We start from the raw sequence: 25,593 nt of genomic DNA on the forward strand, positions 1-25,593 counted from the left end.
AGTCAGAAATACCGATTAACATTGTTTCCAAATTAGTAGCTGTAAAAAAAAAACTACAAAATAAGGAACATAATTGTTAAAAGTTGGCATTCAGTTTATTATCAATTCGTAGAATGCTTTTAGAAACAATTCCTCACTCGTGGAACTTTGTTTCCTTTATTGTCATTTGCTCTAAAATGTAATAATTTCAATAAAGATAACAGAATGCTTATTGTTTCTAGACATTCGTTGCGAAATACAAATGACAACTTTTATGAGAGCGCCATCTATTTATACATAAACGTACTAACAAGACAAGTTTTAGGTAGGGGTTAACGAAAATTGTAAACATTATTCTATCATGAGACAAAATACTTACACGCTTATAATGATGATTACTCCAATTAAGAAAGATCCAAAAAAATATGGAACTAATATGAACTTAGACTAGAAAACGATTTTCAAGACACTCTCGTGTTGAAACTTCGACCTTGAAAAGTTCACGTGTTCAAGCTACCACTACTCGATCACAGGTGGCAGCACTAGATGGAAACAAACAAAAACTGTGTCACGCCCAAATATAGCTAATTGACAAATGATTACGTGTTATGGTGAAATAGAAACATGTTCTCACCCACAGAGATTAACTTTTCAATTCATCAGTTCAATTAAATAGATTTATTTGCGACTTTTCCTTTGCAAAAATAATGCAACAAGAAAATGACGTTTGGCGTACTTACTATTTTATCTGAGATACTATAGCTGCCTCGCTCTTTGCACGGTGGTGCTATCTTGTGCGTGAAAAGGAAAAAAAATCCTCTGTTCCTATTCAATTACATCAGTGTTTCGTATCAGCTGACAACCAAAGCAAAACAGTCGGTGCGCGACCATCTTGTCAAAACTCAGTCGGTGACAACAAATAAATATTGTAAAATGTCCTAAGCCGCTCAGGTTGACTTAAAGTTATTATTGTATTTAATAAAGTGTAGTGTTTTTTACATGTCGGTGTTGTTAACGGAGCGGTTACAATACATTTTGCTCAATATTTCGCGTTTGTGTTGCGTCAAATGACGTCATGTATGTGATACACGTATCGGGGCTGAGCAGTTTGTAAGTATTTTCTTTTATTTCTGTGTTAATTTAGTGCTATTCAATGTTCGGATAAGTGGTTTTTCGTTGTTTCTCGTTATTGTTTTCATTCATGATTTGATTTGGAACGGCTGGGCCTCCCGACGCGGGGCATACGCTTCGTCGTTTTGAATGCCCTTGAAAAATTATGCAGCAGAAATCGCGCCTGTATGTGATGGCTGTGTTAGCGAAGTTATGCAGCGTTCATAGTTCCATTGGCATTTATTTATGTTGTGGTCTTCGAAGGCCGCGGTCGACTGCCATGTACTCCCGCATAGCAACAAAAACACGAAGCAAGAACGCACAGTCGACTAAATATGGAACGCTCTCGACTAGTAGAAAGTAATTTTTAACAACAAAATTTATCTTGTATGGTCGCGTGTATTAACATGGCCGAATCTGTGCCAACGATAAAATAATATGTTTACTTTGTTCCGCGGTTGAATCTGTGTACGAGACTCCGTTTGAATCACCTACATTCTGACATCTATTACAATCTAATTAACGTGTCATTAGTTATTTCTCATTTTTAATGCTTTTCGTAATCGATAAACGACAGTTCCAATTGAAAATGTATTTTTGGACATGCAAATAAACGTACATGTGTGATAAGTTTACTCGCTACCTACCTACATAAACTGAATTATCGGAGTCCAGAACGGATGTTTCGTCTTATTACAATAAATTAAATGTTATTATTTCGCAGAAAATGTATTAATATCATTGCTAACTGTACGATTCCCCTTTGTACGAACTGTATTATGTTTTCTTAAATAAACAATGAAGACTGGAAAAGGATTTTCGGCCTGGAATATCTATACCATGGTTTCGCATACCGCGCTTCTCAGTGGGTCGCGTTTCCGATCCGGTGGTAGATTCTGGGAAGCACTGCTCTTGCTAGGGCCAGTGTTAGCAACAGAACTGGTTTGAGCCCCGTGATCTCATATACACGTCAAGGAGAAGCTGATATAACCTCTCAAGGCTATCAGCATAGGTAGGGGAAAAAAAGGGCATACCGCGTTTGAAAAATAGTAGAGTAAGTTATTCTTTATTGTACAACAAAACATGCAAATGAAAATCGAAAGGGAATCTCCAAATAACTGTTACATGAACATAGATTACAACAGGAAAAATATTGTCGTACAATTTTAAGCGATGTTTGAATAAAAAAAAAATAACATGACAATTTCAAATTCGTAACGCACACTTCTGCATGTCACACACACAAATGCATACGTAATAAGTTAAATGTAAATTGTATTTGTACAAATTTCTATTACACATACGTTTTAAGTAAATTATTATAATACAGCAGCCCGCTCCGGCTCCGCTCGGGTCTTTAACAAAAATTTCAACGATATATGACGTATTTTTTTTTTTTTTTTTTTTTTTTTTTTCAAAAAAGATTATAGCCTATGTCACTCGGGAATAGTGTAGCTTCCAAACAGTGAAAGAATTTTTCAAATCGGTTCAGCAGTTTCGGAGCCTATTCAATACAAACAAACAAGTATTTCCTCTTTATAATATTACTAGCGACCCGCCCTCGCTTCGCTTCGGAAACATTAAAACACACATGAAACCAAAAAATAAAAATAAAAATAAATTAAAAAAGTAGCCTATGTTCATCAGGGACAATGTCGGCTTCTAATGGAAAAAGAACTTTTCAAATCGGTCCAGTAGTTTCGGAGCCTATTCGAAACAAACAAACAAACAAATCTTTCCTCTTTTAATATTATTAGTATAGAAGTATAGATTATAACATTAGTATAGACTGGTATAGATTAGTATAGAAGTATAGATAGATTATTCAGTTCCGTTGATTGTGTTGTGAATACAAAATTCTACGATCTATCGTAAATTAAAATTAAACCCAAAACTACGAAGTACATTGAAAGCAATGGGATATTACGCTTAAAACTCAGGTTTTCCGTCCCATTGAAACATGGATCTTACACATCTAGGTAGCCGTTAAAATTTAAGCTGAAGCGTCTAGAAATTTCATAGGCGTTTCGTTCGTCTACACTCAATCAATGTTGTAACTGCCGTGAAGCTTTTGATCAGCGGGATAGTCGTTATATCGACGATTGAATGGCTATTTGGCTTAAACCAGCCGCTTTTACCAGTTTACTGGTGGTAGGAAGTCTTGTGAGTCCGCACGGGTAGGTACCACCGCCCTGCATATTTCTGCCGTGAAGCAGTAATGCGTTTCGGTTTGAAGGGTGGGACAGCCGTTGTAACTATACTGAGACCTTAGAACTTATATCTCAAGATGGGTGGCGGCATTTACGTTGTAGATGTTTATGGGCTCCAGTAACCACTAAACACCATGAAGGCTGTGAGCTCGTCCACCCATCTAAGAAATAAATAAATAAAGTGTTTCTTTTTTAAATGTCTAAGTATCTTTTTAATACATATCAAAGTAGTTTGTTTGTCATGAGGACTTTTAACCTAAACAATCTTTAAGCAAGTTCTGTTCACGCATAGAAGGATGAATGAAATAGAGGTACTTGTCTCAATTTAATAACAGTTTTCAATGTACGCAGAAGGCTGTGTGAATCGAATTAAAATATAAAAACTAGTGAACGCCTATTCCGCTTGCTAAATTTAAGAATTGCATAATATGTCGTAAATTGATGGTAATGGGAAGAAAAAAAAGTTCCCATAAGTGGCAACGTTTATTGATTGTCCAGTTTCAACTCAATCTGATAAAAGACACGCGAACGTACAAATCACGAACGAAAAAACATTATTATATACGTATATTATATATTAAAAGTTACCGATGCTGTTTTACCTAGGGGCGTGTGCTCAAAGTATTCGTGATTTACTTATCTCATCCAGGCGACGGGTCATTGCAAAGCCGCGGCCGTCCGAAACATGCTCAGTCGTTTTTTTGTTTTTGTTTTTATTACTTATGTGGATGGACGAGCTCACGGCCCACCTGGTGTTAAGCGGTTACCGGAGCCCATAGACATCTACAACGTAAACGTTGTGAGTCCGCACGGGTAGGTACCACCACCCCGCCTATTTCTACCGTGAAGCAGAAATGCGTTTCGGTTTGAAGGGTGGGGCAGCCGTTGTAACTATACTGAGACCTTAGAATTTATATCTCAAGGTGGGTGGCGCATTTACGTTGTAGATATCTATGGGCTGCAGTAACCACTTAACACCAGGTGGGCTGTGAGCTTGTCCAGCCAACTAAGCAATAAAAGAAAAAACATACGAAAATTATGTATGAAAAATGTATCTCGTATTACGGGAACATCTCTATCGATCTCGTTTTTCCCCGCTAGCCGACTTGCTTTGACCGACCGACGTGAATGCCTCTCGTTAGGCGGACACCGCAGTGAAATGAAGCCTTCGGAGCTAAATTGATGGTTCCCTAGCGAAATGTGACATTTCACGTAACGAGATGCGAATTTGTTCAAAGTATATTTTTATGTATGTGTATGTGTATGTGTATATGTGTTTTTTTATTAAATACGCTTTTATTAGCTTCAGACGTATGTATGTTTGTAACGGAATCTTTGAACACGATTCTGACGCCCTTCAAAACATCGGATTAACTCGAAATTTGATATACTTCTTAAGGACCGATGACAATTATATATAAAAAAAATAATTGAAAAAAAGAAATTAAAAAAATTGAAACTCAACTAAAAATAAATAATAGGTTAAAAAAACATAGGTTAAAAAAATACACTTTTATAGAAAATCCAACGAAAAAATAGAAAATAAATTTTAATAAATTTGAATTACAAATAGTGTAAGAAAAAATAATTTTATTGTAAAAAAAGCGTGGGGTGCATGGTATCAGTAGTTATAAATATTTTACCTAAACACCGTTGCATCGCAAGATACGAACGCACCGGACATCTTATCCTTTAGGCCACGACAGCCATGTCAACAATGTGTACTAGTATGTCCAAACAATTTGTAGTTCAATGAAACCATCATTCCGATAGAGGCACCCGTCACGTGCGGACGTGCTCATCGACCACTCGATTGCCCGGCCTTTGTTCGCCCGGCTTTTGTTAGCCCGGCCATTGTTCGCGCGGCCTGTGTTCGTGGTACATCTGCCGACCAAGTGTTTTTCCTGGAAGTTTTTATTTGTTTTGTTTCCTTTTGCTATTTCTGTGTTCGTGGTACATCTGCCGACAAACTGTCTTCCTGGAAGTGTTTTATTGTTTTGTTTCTTTTTGTTATTTCCGTTTTGTTGTGTTTTTTCTTTGTCCTGTAGTAATCGTGCCGCATCGCCACCTGTGTTCAATAGAACCGCTCAGGTCCGAGAAGTTGGGGCCTCGCCGCAAGGCGAGTGTTTTCTAACACCCAGGGTAGCCCCACCTGGGCACGTAGCCATCATGGACGCTGTATTTGCGGAATTTCTCTGGCTTCGCTACCCAAAGCTCATTTCCGAGTTTCAGGCCTTCAAGGCCGATCACACCGCGAGCCCTCTCGTGGACTCCGCCGAGCTGGCTGCTCCTGCGTCGCCTGTACCTGCGTGCAAAGCTTCTGCATCGAGCACCGCAGCCTCCGTCGTGCCTGCCGTTCCCGCGTCGCCTATACTGGCGAGTAAAACTGCTGCGTCGTCCGCCGTGGTCACCGTTCCAGCAGCGCGATCATCCGCGGCCTCCGTCGCGCCCTCCAAAACACCTACTCGTAGGTCACCTGCGCCCGCCTCCTCGTCCTCCGACTCTGACTCGGAGATGGAGGTCGACCTCGCCCCCGCCTCATCGACGGATGGATTTACCCTGGTACAAAAGGGTAAGAAGCGTGCCGCGGAGTCTCGAGCTCCCGCGGCCGCTAAAATTAGCAAAGCCGCGAACGCGTCGCGCCCCCGCGCCCAGACTCCCGTTGCGCCTCCAGCCCGTGCCAGTCCGTCGCCGCGTCCGGTGGCACAAAATAAAACTCAGTCCCCTCCTCCGGTAATCCTTCAAGAGAAGGCAGCTTGGGAACGAGTTTCCCTGGCCCTTAAGGCCAAAAATATCAATTTCACGAATGCCCGTAACCTCGCGAACGGCATCCAAATAAAGGTGCATTCATCTGATGACCATAGGGCCCTCACCTCTTACCTCCGTAAGGAGCGTATAAGCTTCCACACTTATACGCTTCAGGAGGAGCGGGAACTCCGCGTTGTAATACGCGGAATCCCTAAAGAGTTAGATGTAGAGCTCGTAAAAGTCGACCTGTTAGAACAAGGCCTACCAGTGAATTCTGTGCACCGTATGCACACCGGTCGCGGTAGGGAGCCATATAATATGGTTCTAGTCGCTCTCCAGCCTACCCCCGAGGGTAAGAAAATCTTTAACACACAGACCGTCTGTAGGCTCTCTGGTATCGCTGTCGAAGCCCCCCATAAAAAAGGCACTCCTAGCCAGTGCCATAACTGTCAATTATATGGGCACTCTTCCCGTAACTGTCACGCGCGCCCCCGATGCGTCAAATGTTTAGGCGACCACGCCACGGCCCTATGCACTCGCGATCAAAAAACCGCGACGGAACCACCTAGCTGCGTCCTGTGTCGAACACAGGGTCACCCCGCAAATTACCGCGGATGCCCCCGAGCCCCGAAAATAAATCGCCGCGTCGCCCGCCAAAACCGCCTCCGAGCTTCCGGCCCAGACATCAAAGCCTCGAAACCCTCTGCGCCGCAGGCTAAGCCAGCGTTCGTTCCGGCAGCGGTGCCCAGTGTCTCGGCCTGGGCGAAACCGCTGCCGTACACGAACACGGCTACAACTCCCTCCTCCGCGATTCGTCCCGCCCCCGCGACTCGTCCCTCTCCCGCAACTTGCCCTCCGACCGCGTCCGAAAATCTCGCTTTAGCGATCGACTTCTTTCAGTCGATCAACTTTGAGCGCGTTAACGCTTTGGGCGACGCCATTCGCGCTGCCTCCACTGCACAACACTTTATCGCCGTTGTGCAGGAATACGCCGACGTATACGCGTCATTAAATACGTACGTCCTCCCCTCACTCCGCCGGTAATCAATGGCGTATACAAGTAGAATAAAGCCCCTATCCGTGACGATAGGATTTTTTAACGCTTACGGTCTCGCAAATCAACGTGATCAGGTTTCTGACTTTTTGCGTGACCATCAAATTGATATCTTTTTAGTGCAGGAGACCCTACTTAAGCCCGCGCGCCGTGACCCTAAAATCGCGAACTATAACATGGTCAGGAACGACAGGCTCTCTGCCCGTGGTGGTGGTACCGTCATTTACTATAGAAGAGCCCTGCATTGCGTCCCGCTCGATCCTCCCGCGCTCGCTAATATCGAAGCATCAGTGTGCCGAATCTCACTGACGGGACACGCGCCGATCGTTATAGCGTCCGTTTATCTTCCACCGGATAAGATCGTTCTAAGCAGTGATATCGAGGCGCTGCTCGGTATGGGGAGCTCTGTCATTCTGGCGGGCGACCTAAATTGTAAACACATCAGGTGGAACTCACACACCACAACCCCGAATGGCAGGCGGCTTGACGCGTTAGTCGATGATCTCGCCTTCGATATCGTCGCTCCGTTAACCCCGACTCACTACCCGCTAAATATCGCGCATCGCCCGGATATACTCGACATAGCGTTATTAAAAAACGTAACTCTGCGCTTACACTCGATCGAAGTAGTTTCAGAGTTAGATTCAGACCACCGTCCCGTCGTTATGAAGCTCGGTCGCGCTCCCGATTCCGTTCCCGTCACGAGAACTGTGGTGGATTGGCACACGCTGGGCATCAGCCTGGCTGAATCTGATCCACCATCGCTCCCGTTTAACCCGGACTCTACCCCGTCTCCTCAGGATACCGCTGAAGCAATAGACATCTTAACATCACACATCACCTCGACATTAGATAGGTCATCGAAACAAGTTGTAGCGGAGGACTTCCTTCACCGCTTCAAATTGTCCGACGATATTAGGGAACTCCTTAAAGCTAAGAACGCCTCGATACGGGCCTACGACAGGTATCCTACCGCGGATAATCGTACTCGAATGCGTGCCCTACAACGCGACGTAAAGTCTCGCATCGCCGAAGTCCGAGATGCCAGATGGTCTGATTTCTTAGAAGGACTCGCGCCCTCCCAAAGGTCTTACTACCGCTTAGCTCGTACTCTCAAATCGGATACGGTAGTAACTATGCCCCCTCTCGTAGGCCCCTCAGGCCGACTCGCGGCCTTTGATGATGACGAAAAAGCAGAGCTGCTGGCCGATACATTGCAAACCCAGTGCACGCCCAGCACTCAATCCGTGGACCCTGTTCATGTAGAATTAGTAGACAGTGAGGTAGAACGCAGAGCCTCCTTGCCACCCTCGGATGCGTTACCACCCGTCACCCCGATGGAAGTTAAAGACTTGATCAAAGACCTACGTCCTCGCAAGGCTTCCGGTTCCGACGGTATATCTAACCGCGTTATTAAACTTCTACCCGTCCAACTCATCGTGATGTTGGCATCTATTTTCAATGCCGCTATGGCGAACTGTGTCTTTCCCGCGGTGTGGAAAGAAGCGGACGTTATCGGCATACATAAACCCGGTAAACCAAAAAATCATCCGACGAGCTATCGCCCGATTAGCCTCCTCATGTCTCTAGGCAAACTGTATGAGCGTCTGCTCTACAAACGCCTCAGAGACTTCGTCTCATCAAAGGGCATTCTCATCGATGAACAATTCGGATTCCGTACAAATCACTCATGCGTTCAACAGGTGCACCGCCTCACGGAGCACATTCTTGTGGGGCTTAATCGACCAAAACCGTTATACACGGGAGCTCTCTTCTTCGACGTCGCAAAAGCGTTCGACAAAGTCTGGCACAACGGTTTGATTTTCAAACTATTCAACATGGGCGTGCCGGATAGTCTCGTGCTCATCATACGGGACTTCTTGTCGAACCGCTCTTTTCGATATCGAGTCGAGGGAACCCGCTCCTCCCCACGACCTCTCACAGCTGGAGTCCCGCAAGGCTCTGTCCTCTCACCCCTCCTATTTAGCTTATTCGTCAACGATATTCCCCGGTCGCCGCCGACCCATTTAGCTTTATTCGCCGACGACACGACTGTTTACTATTCTAGTAGAAATAAGTCCCTAATCACGAAGAAGCTTCAGAGCGCAGCCCTAGCCCTAGGACAGTGGTTCCGAAAATGGCGCATAGACATCAACCCAGCGAAAAGTACTGCGGTGCTATTTCAGAGGGGAAGCTCCACACGGATTTCTTCCCGGATTAGGAGGAGGAATCTCACACCCCCGATTACTCTCTTTAGACAACCTATACCCTGGGCCAGGAAGGTCAAGTACCTGGGCGTTACCCTGGATGCATCGATGACATTCCGCCCGCATATAAAATCAGTCCGTGACCGTGCCGCGTTTATTCTCGGTAGACTCTACCCCATGATCTGTAAGCGGAGTAAAATGTCCCTTAGGAACAAGGTGACACTTTACAAAACTTGCATAAGGCCCGTCATGACTTACGCGAGTGTGGTGTTCGCTCACGCGGCCCGCACACACATAGACACCCTCCAATCCCTACAATCCCGCTTTTGCAGGTTAGCTGTCGGGGCTCCGTGGTTCGTGAGGAACGTTGACCTACACGATGACCTGGGCCTCGAATCAATTCGGAAATACATGAAGTCAGCGTCGGAACGATACTTCGATAAGGCTATGCGTCATGATAATCGCCTTATCGTTGCCGCCGCTGACTACTCCCCGAATCCTGATCATGCAGGAGCCAGTCACCGTCGACGCCCTAGACACGTCCTTACGGATCCATCAGATCCAATAACCTTTGCATTAGATGCCTTCAGCTCTAATACTAGGGGCAGGCTTAGGGACCCCGGTAACCGTACTCGTCGAACTCGACAAAGAGGTCGACGTGCAACCTAACCCATGCATCAGCCCGCTGAGTTTCTCGCCGGATCTTCTCAGCGGGTCGCGATTCCGATCCGGTAGTAGATTCATTCGCGAAGCAGCTACTCTTGAGCTGTTAGGTCTCCTTCGGAGGCGCTCGGGTAGCTGTTAGCAAATCCCACCTCTCCTGGCTGAGCCTTTGCTCGCCCACGTGTCCTGGTGAAACTGGAAAGGCCTTCGGGCCACCAGTAAACTTTCAAATGAAATTATCGAATTGAATATTAAGTTTTGATTGGCCTAAGCGTCACGTTGGTTCCTTGAGAAATATATATTTTTTGTAATTAAACAATCGATAGCGCTTAATTAATACGTGCTAAAATCGTTCGACGCTAACGACTTAGCCGGTCAAAGCATGCGTTTAACGTGGAATTCAGATAGATAAAGGCTATTATTATCTAAAACTATAACCGAGACTCCAGTAACAATACATTCTAAGTGGTTGGGTATACCTCCTTGCGTTGTTCTCCTCATTACCGAGGGTCGCGAATCCCCTCTGCATCAATAACTCTTGTACGATTGTTCTTCATCTGCTGCGATCCTTGACCCCGTGGAGGGTGTCGTGGAGCTTGATATTCAGACAATACTGATCGTTCACAATCACTCGTCTTAGGAAATGCGTACGTTGGAATGTGTTGAAGTCGTCGTGGCCTAAAAGATAAGACAGCCGGATGCACTCGTATCGAGCGATGTGATTGTGCCAATGTTCGAATCCCGCAGACAGGTAGAATTTTTTGTAATGAACCACGTACTTAACTCGTGTTCACGGACGACTTCCGCGATGAAGGAATAAAATTGAGTTAAAATTTTTAGGAAATATTTAATTTTTAGGAACCAGAAGTGAATTAGTGTTAAGAGACGAAGAATTACTCACATGGGATATTAAGTAACATTCTTTAACAATTTATTAATACCCAAAACGTAGGTACCTTCTAAATACAATATTATGACAATTAAAGTGAAACTCAAGGAAGCAATTAAACAGTATAATGTAATGTAAATATATTGGAGGAGTAAGGAGAGTAAGGGGAGATCGAATGCTACCTTCACCGGCCCTATTGTCAACCCCACCTGCACGCGCCGGATGGCGGCGGCGACCAACAGGATGCTGTGGTGCTCCCTGCTAGAGAACGAACGGGGCAATGGCGACCGAGCAATGGCGATATAACCATACACACCCGTCAGGACAACCTGTACGGAAGAGGCGTCAGAAACCTTCGGGATCAAATACCCCCTAAAATGCTGGTGCAGAAGGCAACGGGAAGCCACTGCACTAATTTCCCACGAGAGTCCTGAGCGGGTCGTATCCGACTGATGCATGACCACGACCACTCTGTGAAGAGTGTACGAATAGGAAGAAGAAATATATTGGATCGACTTACAAATAACATCAAGTCAAACCGACAGAGCTTCCGTACGCCACAGAATCTCAATATGCAAGAGAGCGAACATAATTTGCACTTTTCTAAGCATATCTATACTTCCATACTAATATTATAAAACTGAAGAGTTTGTTTGTTTGAACGCGCTAATCTCAGGAACTACTGGTCCGATTGAAAAAATTCTTTCAGTGTTAGATAGCTAATTTATTGAGTAAGGCTATAGGCTGTATACCATCACGGTAAGACTAATACAAGTGGAGCGCCAATAAAAAATGTTTCAAAATAGGGGTTTAAATAGTTCCTTAACATTCTATAGCAATAATAAAAAAAAACAAGGACTTCACATAGGTACATAAGGACAAGAACATGATGAGATTCAGGGTAGGTATGTATCGACAAGCACTTTGTGGTACCTATGGGTTATATACTAACACGAGGCTTGTTCACGCGTCTACGATATAATAATCGCAATCGTGCCATGTGACGGCCGCGCACTATATCGTCTCTATGGTCTTTCTTAATTATCACCCGGTGGATCGTTGTCTCGACAGCTCGTGAGCGCTTGATCTTCTTTTTTGACAAAACAATTTGACAAATCACACAACTTCACTACCCGCGTTCCCGGTAAAAAGTCTACATGGTCTTTTTTTTAAGGGATTTTATGACCTGGTAGCTAAACCTTTAAGTCATGTCTTATTTTAATTTATATTCATATTTTTATGAAAAATGATAATATGGAGTGAAATGAAATGAAGATGATTAATTTGAGACATTAATCGACTGGGATGATATTAAATTAAATGAGATGAGATGAAATGGGGTGAAATTTAATCTCAGTAAAATGGTGGTCATTTTTTCAGTGGACTTTTTGGAGGATCCCGAAAAGTTACGTTCAGCGGCTTTGTTTTATTTTCCCACATTTGTGCACTTTCACAGATATCAAATAGTTAATAAACCACCATTATTACACATTTAAACCTGAAGAAACACTAAATAGACAAGATAAAACAAACCACACAACTTCACTACCCGCGTTCCCGCCAAAAAGTCCTACACGGTCTTCCACTTTTTTTTTTCGACTACCTCCGTTTTTTTTCGTTCTCCGTCGTATTTAGTTGTGTCTCGTCCCCACTACCATCATCGCTCCCACCAACAGTGCTGCCATATGGCAATCCAAAAATTGTCTTAATTTTAACATGTTAAATGTTAATTAAACAAACCTTACACGAATAATTTTTTCCTCTAACGCAGTCAAATTTTATCAAACAGGAAACTGAATAACACGCATTTCGTTCATTTGAATGTTGATAGAGTGAATTGTTTTTATTATGAATTGTTAACAAACACTTCATTGGGTTTTTGTATTTTTATTAACGGTTTTATTAATTTGTCCACTATTGAGTCATCTACAACTGACACTGATACATTATTGGGTTTTAAACCGTCCATAATTCTTGATCAAGCGAATTTGTTTTAAGGAGCACGCACACATTTGACTGGGCCGCCTGGCATTGTTAATATCCATAAACAACAGCTCGCGGATCGAGTCTGCCGCCGAATCATTTCGCTATCTTTCTAGCAAGATGTATGAAGCGCTTCAAAAAAATCCCTGAGTAAATGCCCTTGAAGTCCCCCGTAAACCTCACAACCCCTCAATTCTGGTAATTCAACCTTGTCGAAAAACTGATTGCTCCTTGAGATGTTAAAAATAAATAGGCAAAGACAAAACTTTTTTTTTTATTGCTTATATGGGTAGACGAGCTCACAGCCCACCTGGTGTTAAGTGGTTACTGGAGCCCATAGACATGTACAACGTAAAAGCGCCACCCACGTTGAGATATAAGTTACAAAGGTCTGAGTATAGTTACAACGGCTGCCCCACCCTTCAAACCGAAACGCATTACTGCTTCACGGCAGAAATAGGCAGGGTGGTGGTACCTGCCCGCGCGGACTCACAAGAGGTCCTACCACGAGTATAAAACTGTGGTTCTCTAATTATCAACAGATTGTATTTATAGTAGTGAAGAGAGTGATATGGGCTTCCTTTTATCCCTAAAAAACATCTCATTGTCACGAGCAAATATGCTGAAACTTCTCCTTGGCCGCGCGCGAAGCTGTGGGTAGCTAATGTAGTATAAAATATGTCCGAATCCGTCAATCCGGAACGTATGACTGCTTCGCGACGGAATAAGGATAAGCCGGATATAAATAGCTATTCGTGCGAACATATAACAAATCGTGAAATAAGAGCGTGGGAAATGAAAAGTAATTTACGAGTATATAAGGCCGCTGAATTAGTTTCAATGGTTCATCTCCGTACTGTGGCATTAACAACAAGCACTTGAATCTAGTAGGTATAAATACCATTTTAATAATAATAATAGAATAAAGTAAAATAGAATAAAGTGGCATGTAAGGTAGGCAGCGGCTTGGCTCTGCCCCTGGCATTGCTGAAGTCCATGGGCGACGGTAACCACTCACCATCAGGTGGGCCGTATGCTCGTCTGCCTACAAGGGCAATAAAAAAAAATGTAAATTGAAATGAACATTTTTTTTTATTGCCTAGATGGGTGGACGAGCTCACAGCCCGCCTGGTGTTAAGTGGTTACTGGAGCCCATACACATCTACAACGTAAAAGCGCCACCCACCTTGAGATATAAGTTCTAAGGTCTCAAGTATAGTTACAACGGCTGCCCCACCCTTCAAACCGAAACGCATTACTGATTTACGGCAGAAATAGGCAGGGTGGTGGAACCTACCCGTGTGCACTCACAAGATGTCCTACCACCAGTAATTATGCAAATTATAATTTTGCGGGTTTGATTTTTATTACACGATGTTATTCCTTCACCGTAGAAGTCAATCGTGAACTTTCCTAAGTACGCATTTTATTAGAAAAATTGGTACCTGCTTGCGGGATTCGAACACCGCTGCATCTCTCGATACGAATGCACTGGACGGCTTATCCAAAAGTTTTGAGAAATTTGGTCCAGCTGCTATTCATCGGTAATTGATGGCTGGCGCCGTTTACCTTGTTCTTGAGATGACGTGTGTTATATACATGCAAATGTAATTGTTAATAGACATGCTTTAAGAAAAACCGACTTCAAATAGAAAAAAAAAAGATGTTCCAAAAAACAAATTAATATAAACTAAAAACAATAATCATCGAAATCGGTTGTCGCGATATTAAGTTATTGAGTTATTCATCTTTTTGTCGCGCACGTACCTACTTAATGCAACATTAAGACTTATATGGTTTTCTCGTGGATACCATTCTCAGAACTGGACGAAAAGGGACCACACGGGAAGCGTCAGCTTTCTAATAAAAAAAGAATCATCAAAATCGATTCACCCAGTCAAAAGCTATGAGGTAACAAACATAAAAAAAAACCGTCCAATTGAGAACCTCCTCCTTTATCGAAGTCAGTTAAAAATACCACCACTGCCTTGCGGAAAAGATCTAGTTGTAGCGTAGCATCAAGCCGTAATACCAGAAAATTTCAAGGATATTTTTACCAAATCATGCAGAGCTAGGACTCAATGTAAAAAATTGTAGCGCCAAGGTCATCTCTAAGTCAGTTGCAAAGGTCACGTGCTCTGTCATAATCGTAGATCAAACAATATTTTGAGATGAGATGTACATATTTAAGAAGATTTTAGATTGTATAGTTTTGGAGAGTTTTATCTTCTTTATCGCCTATTATGGATCAGTATCACACCTCTGCGCCATTTTGAGAAGGCGGCACGACATGAGAACCCTCTCATCGTAACCGCTGGAAACTACATACCCGACCCAGTAGACCGAATGGTAAACCGTCGACGTCGCCCAAAGCACGTCATTACGGATCCTTCTGATCCATTAACGGTGCTTTTAGGCACCACAAGCACCGGTCACCGTCCTCGTCGAACCCGTCGCTGGCGACGAAGGGCTCGACGAGCGAATTAACCCCATAGACACAGCCCACTGAGTTTCTCGCCGGATCTTCTCAGTGGGTCGCGTTTCCGATCCGGTGGTAGATTCTGCGAAGCACTGCTCTTGCTAGGGTCAGTGTTAGCAACTCTCCGGTTGAACCCCGTGAGCTCACCTACAACGTTAGGGTGAAGCTGAAATAGCCTCTCAAGGCTATCAGCATAGGTAGGAAAAAAAAATCACACCCATTACCCTTATTTCTAAGTTAAAGCCAATTCTAATAGATCAACTAGGACAATCATGATTCCAATGGAATTCAGCTCAGCTTGACCTGAGCTGTAGTATTCGCAAGGTACTCTATGGTACCCGGCAATCACTGCCACTGTGAGTTGTGGCAAAAATTTGTGATAATAATACCATAAATTGGGTTTTCCGTATTTATAAATCACCATATTGTAAACTAGACCACGTTGGGAATAGCCTATCTATTCACCTAAGTAAGAGAGTGAATCGTCCCAGGTTGTAGATTCTACATATTGTTGTTATTGTATTATGAGGCGAGACGAGCAGGTTTACTTGGTGTCATTTTTATTTAAGCCCACTTCTCCAACTCATTCTGACTACCATAGATTTGAGTTTTGGATACCAGACAGGAGCTTAAATATTAAGAGTGGTTTATCTTGTACATTATGCGCGTATTAAAAAAATGGCTTTCTACCTAAATCTACTACGTTAAATATAAGTAAATCGAATTAATACAAAACCACTTAGATTTTACTTACGACTGCCTAAAATTATTTTTCACGTCACTCGAGAAATCATTTATTTGAGGCCGTCCCTTCCTTCTAGCGGACAAAAGCCCCTCTTACCCTATTGTTTCGCTGCCTTTCGAGAGCCTTTGGCCATTTTTATGAGTCTCATCGAGCTTCAGCGAATTTTCGCGTCTGGAATCTCGAATATTTCGAATTATCATTATAATGGATTATTGACTTAGAATATTTGGAATAGCTTGCAAATTTCTATTTGTTTATTGAATAAACCGAACCAAAATAAAGAACAGAGACAACAAAGAGTGGAATGAGCATATTATGCGAAGTTAGGCTGAACATGTGGAGAAAAAGACGCTGGGTATGAAAATAGATGCCAATATAATTATATGGTGTTCGAAAAAGATTTAGATGCTATGTTTGAAAGAAGATATGCGAGAGAAGGGAGCGAGTGCAGCCACAACGTGTGATATTATAGGCTTGTAAGAAAAAAGAGGACACGTTGCACCGACCCCACGAAAGTACATGCGATAACCGTCAAGAAAAAGCTCACAGACACCGGTCACTGAGTTACTGGCTACATCTTTTCAGGGGGTCGCGATTCCGATCCGGTTATAGATTCAGCGATACATTGTTCTTGCTAGACATGTTGTTATCTAATCCACCAGATTGAGCCCTGTAAGCTTGCCTACACGTTATACAAACCTAGTATAACCCCTCAAGGTTACTGGGATTGCAAGGAAAAAAAGAATGAAAATGGCTGATTGGGTCAGTTCTGAATGTTTTAAATAATTTCATTCTAATTTTAATCAAGCTATGGTAACTATCTATAAGATTACAATAAGCTGCCAATCGGTAGCCGTGACCCGAGTTCCAATCGATAGTAATACCGTTAACAGGTCTCGAGCTGAAACATTAACGTTCCCAAAGGTATTTTGGGCCATATTGAAACATACTAAATGATTGGATATAACTTGATAATTTCACTAGAGTTTAAATTGATTGAAATATATTAACTCTACCAAGAACTCTAAAACGAATGAAATGAATTCTACCAAATTTTAAAGCATATATTTCTCGTTCTGCATTTCGGGAAACGCCTTGTCTATTTAAATGTTGAAGTCTATCGACATCTATCTATACGACAGTTAACCAAATTCCGGTCTCATAAAAGGGAATCTTTGAATCTTTGAATGACCCTTCAATATTCAAAAAATGCAGTTTGGAAAACTCTCGCCAAAGAGTAATGCTACGCCATTAGAAAATATATGTTGAAATTTATAAAGTCTTATTTGTGATAATATTTGTAATTTCATTCACCAACTGTATTTCTAAAAATGTTAGTATTTTATGAACAAGAATGAAAGCTAAACACAAGTGTTCATGCTACACAAGAAGCCATGGCCTTCAGGCAATAAAAAACAAATATCAACCGGCAGGGTGGGTCTTTTTTCTCATGTGCCCAGTTTACATAGCAAATATCCTGCTGTGATTTTGATATCAATTATGTTAAGTTTTAATTGCAACTACATTTTGTAAGTGGTCACAGCATTGATGGGGCAAACCCAAACCACCAACAACAAATTCAAATCTCAGACTTAGTATTAAGTGAGCCGCGATCTTCGTCTGTCCGAATAGGACAATCACATATCCACAGAAAACAAAAAACTTGTAATTCAACTCTGATATTATCGAAAAAAATTCAGTCACGATCTCCAAGCTAAGCGAACGATATCAAAGATCGAATCCAAGGCTTCTCAAAAAAAAAACGGTAGTCTCAATAAAAATCGCTTGCTAGTTGAGTGACGTAGGTCCATATTTACCCGCAAGAGCTCGACTCGCGCGCCGCCTCACTGGTCCAGTTTTCACTTTCACGGGTCGTCGCCCCTCGATGAGGCTCGCCACGCTCTTGCTTTGGGTCAAGGTCGACTTCATGGTATTATAGTATAACAGGTGCACGGACTACAGCAGTGTCTAGCAGTGTAGAATAAAATTTTGATCGACACATAGGACCAATGCTTTAATCGATTGGGATAAAATGAAATGGTATTGTAGGTATAACGACGAAAGGAAGATCTTCCACCGAACGGGTGATATTACTCGGTAGAACGACGGTCCGAATGTTCTTGTTTGGAAGTTGTATATATGCATGCTTATCTTGAATATGTTGTAAGCGAGATTCAGGTATCTGTCATAAATCTTGTGTTCTGTGATGGCTACCGCCACAGTATCAAAAGAGATGAGATGAAATTAGATGAAATAATTTCCCAATAAAATTACTAGTCTTACTGAAGACTTCAGTAGATTTTTAATAGAAAGTAGAATGTAAGTTTTAGGAAATCATTAGGCCCGGCGGGCGTCTTCCTGTCTTGTTTGGTCGCGATCAGATCAAAATTAAATCAAATATCCGCCAGCAAAGCGGCCGGGCTTAACTAGTTGTAAATAAACTATGCTATAGTATATACATATACTATACTATACTATACTATACTACACTAGCATGTATATAAATGTATTAGCTTATTTTTGGACAAATTGTTGAATAATACGTTTATGTGTGTAATCCAGTAATGAAATATGTACATAGTAATATTGTCTTGATGTCATAGAGCTAATTAACCAAACGATATAAAAGTCATAGTTCGGAATAATATATTACAAATTCAATTACTTTATGTATTATTAAATTAAAAGCACGGGTGGATATGTGTTTTTGTGTGCGGCTTTAACCGCTGCCCATGCCATTAACACTGTCAGAGCTCTTCATATCAACGATAACACGCATATAGATTACTCACCTAAACATTACATAACAATTAATAACTTTACAACACACAAAGATAAGAGGTTTTACAAAATACAATTTACGAAATGCTTGATAAGCCAATATAACTTTGAAAATGACTTAATTATAATGTTGGACCATACGAAAATAACGGTATAAAATACAATTATTGCCACATGACTCATAATTGCAATGGATTTGATAGAACTTCCTTTGAGTGCATTATCTATGTTTAAAAATAGACACGCAGTGTGTTACAATGTAAAGAGTATAATGGTCGCCTTTGGGTTAGAACGATTTGAACTATAGCATTTTTTATTTTAAGGGATTTTATGACCTGGTAACTAACACCTTTAAGTCATGATATTATGGAGTGAAATGAAATGAAGATGATTAATTTGAGACATTAATCAACTGGAATGAAATTAAAAGAGATGATATGGCATGAAATATTATAATCTCAGTAAAATGGTGGTCATTTACTAAGATTTTTTCAGTGGACTTTTTGGAGGATCCCGAGAAGTTACGTCCAGCGGCTTTGTTTCATTTTCCCACATTTGTGCACTTTCACAGATATTAAACAGTTAATAAACCACCGCTATTACACATTTAAACCTGAAGAAACACTAAATAGACAAAATAAAACAAATCACACAACTTCACTCCTCGCGTTCCCGCCAAAAAGGCAAACTATAGCATTTACTATATAGTGTTGCCAGGGTGTAAGCTACAATAGATATGCCGTACTTGACCTTTGATTTTCTTTTGGACTTGAGGAATGTGTTCGGATAAATTAAAAGATGTTTATTTTTTGAGATACCAGTTGGCGCGTGTATTCTGAATTAGCAATCTTACATTTTTATAGGATAGTGGGGTCAGGGAACAATATTCTTATCTAATAGCGACCGCACACGCTTCGCCGAATCTTCTCAGTAGGTCGCGATTCTGATACGATGGTAGATTCTGCGAAGCACTCCTCTTGATAAGACTAGTGCTAGCAAATTCTCTCAGGCTGAGTTCAGGAGCTCACCTACCCAGCTAGGCGCGGACTAGCTGGACTAGACCTTTAGACTATTGTAAATAGGAAGGGGAAAAAATGCACTATATAGATGTTTAATTTTGTTTGTAATAATACTAGCCGTAATTCGTCTGTGGCTGGGTTTGCAAAATCTAGGCAATGACAAACAAACAAGCACTAGTAATGAAGAAATTCAAACAAAAACTAATACATATTATGGGTTTGTCCGAGAAAATCAGTATCTTCTGGCACAGTTCTTTGTTTAAAACGGAAGTCAAAGAATTCAAAGTGTATGCGAAAAACATTCAATAATTGAACAAAACAATGCGATCAACGACCCGTTATCAAAATTGTTATCACGTGACGTCTCATCATTGCACTTGACAGAGAAACGGGTGGCCTTATCGTTACGTTGATATAATGATAAACAAATCTTTAACACTATGATTTTCTATGGTTTCATTCGTTCACCTCTATGAAATCAAATTTGAAACAATGGCCTGTTCATCTCAAAGACCAGTGGCTCTCAAACTTTTTTTGTCACTCAATTCGCGTGTTGTTTTACTTGGGCAAAGCAAACAGAATGTGACCGCGTTTTTTTCCTTTATTGGCCTGATGGTTAATCGACCTAACGGTTCACCTGATGCTAAGTGTGTATGGGAAACCATAGAGATCACAAGGTGATTGTCGCTACCCGCCTAGGGAGGTTTGAAGTTCAAGCCTTAATTACATTATACAACGTATTATCTATTGATGCTTAATACATTCATCCGCAAGAATCTGTCAATAAAAACTTATATTTTTAAGGGCAAAGGGGTTGCTAGTCGAACTTCCATATTTTTATTATCGGAGATTCTCCGCGAACTCAAGTTTTTTTTTATATCATAACTGTCCCTAACTATTGTAACTACAGGACTTCTTAGCAAAGCATGAATTCCTTCATTCGCTCCTTAATATAAGAACAGTTTCAGTGGCATTGCAAAAGCAGTACCCTCGAGACGAATAAGGCTAGATCTCAAAATACGTCCTACTGACCGCTGACCAATTCAACGCCTTCAAAACTGTACATGTTAAATTGTCATATAAACAATGCTTATCAAAGTTATCGAGAGCTGTGACCTCGATGTGGTATTAAAAACAATGTTATTATAAAACACAGCTATATTTTATTTGTCATTGTTAAGAGTTCGTGGTCTAATAGGTAAGACCTCGGCGACGGAGTGGTTCGCGTCCCTGACTCCTGGGCTGAAGGGCTGAAAGTCGTTGGTTCGATTCCCACGGCCAATACGATCGTGTGATAAACATGTTTTTAACTCGTCTGAGTATTTAATATCTATGTATACATGTTTTTTATAGCTTAGATGGGTGGACGATCTCACGGTCCACCTGGTATTAAATGGTTACCGGAGCCCATAGACAACTACAACGTAAATGCCGCCACCCACCTCGAAACGTGTTGTAAGGTCTCAGTTTTAACAGTACAACGGCTGCCCCACCATTCAAAACGAAACGCATCACTGCTTCACAGCAGAAATAGGCAGGGTGGTGGTACCTATCCGTGCGAAGTCGCAAGACGTTCTACCACCAGTAACAGTATGTAAATAACCTAGAATCCTAGTTTAGGGCCAAAAGCAACTGTGCCAGATGTGCAAATAACGTGGTATATATTACTTTTTAATGAAAAGGAAACAAAAGAAATCATATTCGTAAATATACCATACTATCGTGTAACAATCTCAGGTTTTTTTTTATTGCTTAGATAGGTGGACGAGCTCACAGCCCACCCGGTGTTCAGTGGTTACTGGAGCCCATAGACATCTACAACGTAAATGCGCCACCCACGCCAGATATAAGTTCTAAGTCTCAGTATAGTTACAACGGCTGCCCCACCCTTCAAGCCGAAACGCATTACTGCTTCACGGAGCCATGCGTTTCGGTTTGAAGAATAGTCCCGGCCAATCTTCTGACCGAATGCGGCTACAAACCCTCAAGTCTGGTGGTGGCATATACGCTATGACTCCTTAAACTAATTTACAGCAAACAGCAAAAATATACTAACCAAGACTCGAATCAATGAAGCGACCGAATGACCCAAGGTCGTGATGCCACTCGTTGTGATAAATTGCACTTTATTATAGATAACCTAACATGTCGAATGCAAAGGTACTGTGATCGATAGGTATATATTATGGTATGTATATCTTATATCTTTAAACGAGCAATTCTTGTATATAAATAAATATATGTATATATTATAATCTGAATCTCGGAAACGGCTCCAACGATTTTCATAAAATTTAGTATACAGGGGATTTCGGGAGCGATAAATCGATCTAGCTACGATTTATTTTCAGAAAATGTGGTTTTATTCGTGTTTTCATTAATCAACTTTATCGCTAATCAACTTCAACATAAACTTTTTTTTTATTGAAAAAAAAAAAACAAATAATATAATATCAATATGTAATTCGTATTTAAATATAATTTCTAAAAAACACAATTTATAAAAAAAAACCGAGAAAAGTTCGGTCATTCTCTAGTAATATGTTCTCACGAGTAAATAAATACTCAGTTAAACTCAGTTAAATAACTTTTACGAGCATGATTTGTATTAGCCCTTGATGGGTAGAAGATTTAGCAGCTTACTTGAAACTAAACTTACACCAAAATATGAATTCAGACCTGCTATGTAGTTTCATCTTTTTTTCCTCTACATAATCATTGGTAGCCTAAGGGGCTATTCTAACTACTCACGGACGGGTAGGTGAGCGTACGGGCTCAACCTGTGAGAATTGCTAACACTGACCCTAGCAAAAGCAGTGCTTCGCTGAATCTAGCTATACTGAGACCTTAGAACTTATGTCTAAAGGTGGGTGGCGCATCTACGTTGTAGATGTCTATGGGCTTCAGTAACTACTTAACACCAGGTGGGCCGTGAGCTCGTCCACCCATGTAAGCAATAAAAAATAATTAAATAAATCTTCCATCGAATCGGGATCGTTAGTTTCAAAGTTAAATCAATAGCTCTGCGACGCATATTAATGCTTCGGTATTATGGCCATAGGCTAGTCTGCTTTGGAAGTCAATAAATACTAGTACAATAACAACACAGAGGACGTTTTAAAATATTTAATGAAAAATGTCATTTTTTCCCCCACAGATAGTTAACCATGTATGAACAGGAGGCTGAATCGGAGCCGGCGCATCACGCGCGTCGTCCCATGAATGCCTTCCTTATATTCTGCAAGCGGCACAGGAGTGTCGTGCGGGATAAATATCCTAATTTGGAGAACAGGTGAATATGTAACTATTTTGTCCTTAATTAATGTACCTACACGTGTCATCTAATCAACAGACTATGTCATGCTATTGATAATGCTGAACACTCGTAGTGATATATTAAGAAGAAAATCGTGGTGATGGTAAAGAGAGAGAGAGTGAGAAAGAGAGAGAGAGTGAGAGAGAGAGATAATGATTTTATTGTACACCAAAAAATAAATATATGATGATACTGTCTATTAAACTTGCAATGTAATGACATACACAGAATTTTTATCAATCCCAACTGGGTAAAGTACAACAATCATAAACTTTAAGAACTCAAATAAAAATCAATTGATTCTAGATTTATACATTTTAATTTGACAGGTCAATAACTAAGATCCTCGGTGAGTGGTGGGCCAACTTGGACAAAGAAGAGAAAGCTTGCTACACAGGTCTTGCTAAACAGGTGCGTTGCTTTCCAAATATTTCGAATTCCACACGAATCTTGCGATTCCATTCACCCATGAATCTTATTTTAATTTCCAGTACAAAGATGCTTTCTTCAGCGCCAATCCCGACTTCAAGTGGTACAAGTTGCCCGCGCCGCCGCTCCGCACGCTCTCCTCTCGACCCAGAGATGTTCCCGACAAACCGGCTGTTTCGCCCCATGCTGACCAACACGAAATCGAACTAGAGAGAACCAACAATAATTCCACAAGAGTCGACCTCAACAAAAAGACTATTATTGTACCTTATGAACACGAACCGAAATTGTCGATGTTCACACCTGGGAAACTAGCTGACGAAGCCCAAATGGGAGGCCTCAGCAGTCTCTTAGCCACTAAGACTGAACCACAAACGCCTAACCCCTACTATTCGCCTCCGAGCTTTAAGTACAACACGATCTCAAATCCGAACGAAATCAGATCTCTTAAACTATTAGATGCAGCCAGATCGAAGGGTGCTAACAGGGAAGACAGTATACGCGAGCTCCAGAATGCTCTTAACGAGACAACTAGGGTCTTTGAAGAAGAATTCGACGCTGAAAAGGCTAATATGTACGTCCATACCCCACAGAACGAGTTTACTAATCAAGATGTAATCGACCAAATTGTAGATAAGAGGTACTGCGGAGACGAATATGGTTATAATAGAAATGGATCTGATGACGAAAGAATGAGATCGGGTAGGTCATGTAAAGGGAAGAGGTACCAGGAATTCATGGCGGTAGGGGGTTTGATAGTCAACAAGCGACAGAAGAGGGAGCCGGGTGATCGTATGCCAGACGATAGCTACAACGCAGCGTGCAGCTGGGAATCTGGCAATTCGTTCTCTGACGAGTCCAAAACCGCTTCAAATGAGACCTCGCTGGAGGAAAACAAGATCGATCCGAACGAAACGCCCGATACTGACAATAATCCAAACAAAACATTCAAGGCTGCCGACTTTGACTTAGACGCTAAAATAAGAGCGTTGCCCTCGCTCAGCCTCGAGAAGTTCCAGCAGAAGAAACGAGAAAACAAGAGGAAGAAGAAATCGTTGAGCGTTCGCCCGAAAGTGTACGAGTCCCCCGTCATCATCAACTCTGTAGCGCGACCCGTCATGGACGATAGGCGGGATATGGCGGAGAACTGGCGCGAAACGGTCATCGGTAGCCAAAAACGGAAGCCAAGGAAAATCAGCATAACGAGACTCGAGATCAACAGCTGCGTCACCAACATAGACAGCAATCACGTCCACAAGATAAGTCCCGAGATAAAAATCGCCACCGAAGCACCCAGCACGGTGCTTCAGAGCATGGACATGTGCAAACAAGACCCGACACACGACGTTGATTTATTAGCTCTGGCGACACTGGCCGAAGTGGCTGCCAATACATCGAAACTCGAAGACTCGTCTATTGAAAACATGTCAGTCAAATCGAGCGAAGGCAACGCTTCCACGGTATAAAATACCAACAGTACACAATTAGCCTTAAAACTATATAAGAATATTCCAAAAATTATTTACTCCGTAATCAGATTATATTATTTATACATAGATCTTAAATTTACATCATACGTATGAACATTGTACACTCTTAATTATTGTAGTTTTTATAAATTAGTTACAAGTCTAATGATATAGAAGAAAAAAAATATATTTACTAATATTTGTTAGTCTTACAGTAACGTGTAGGCTGCTACGTTCTGCTTCGTTAGATCTAGAAGTAATACTATAATGGGTGTTAGATTATCGTGTCAAAGAAAATACGACTTTATGCACATCAGTTACTACATAAAAACAAATGTTGAGATATTTTTAAGTGCACGTGCACTTTTTGGCCAAATGTATGTGACTCGAAACTGGGCACATCGTAGGATGATTCCGTACATCACAATATAACGGTTTGCCAAAAAAAAGTCATTTTATGATTAGAACCTCATAAGTAGATAGATACGTTAGTTAATTATAAATGCGTTTCT

General features: G+C 41.5%; 1 protein-coding gene across 1 annotated transcript; it reads left to right on the plus strand.

The window, feature by feature from the left end:
- The first annotated feature begins 810 nt into the window (after positions 1-810).
- Positions 811-25,593, plus strand: bbx (bobby sox). The gene is made up of 4 exons (XM_028169940.2): positions 811-1,089; positions 23,025-23,159; positions 23,513-23,594; positions 23,675-25,593. The coding sequence occupies exons 2-4, from the start codon at positions 23,035-23,037 to the stop codon at positions 25,076-25,078; spliced, it is 1,611 nt and encodes a 536-aa protein (XP_028025741.2). The 5' UTR covers positions 811-1,089; positions 23,025-23,034; the 3' UTR covers positions 25,079-25,593.

Source organism: Bombyx mandarina, chromosome 18 (assembly GCF_030267445.1).
Source record: "Bombyx mandarina strain Sakado chromosome 18, ASM3026744v2".
Lineage (NCBI taxonomy): Eukaryota > Metazoa > Arthropoda > Insecta > Lepidoptera > Bombycidae > Bombyx > Bombyx mandarina.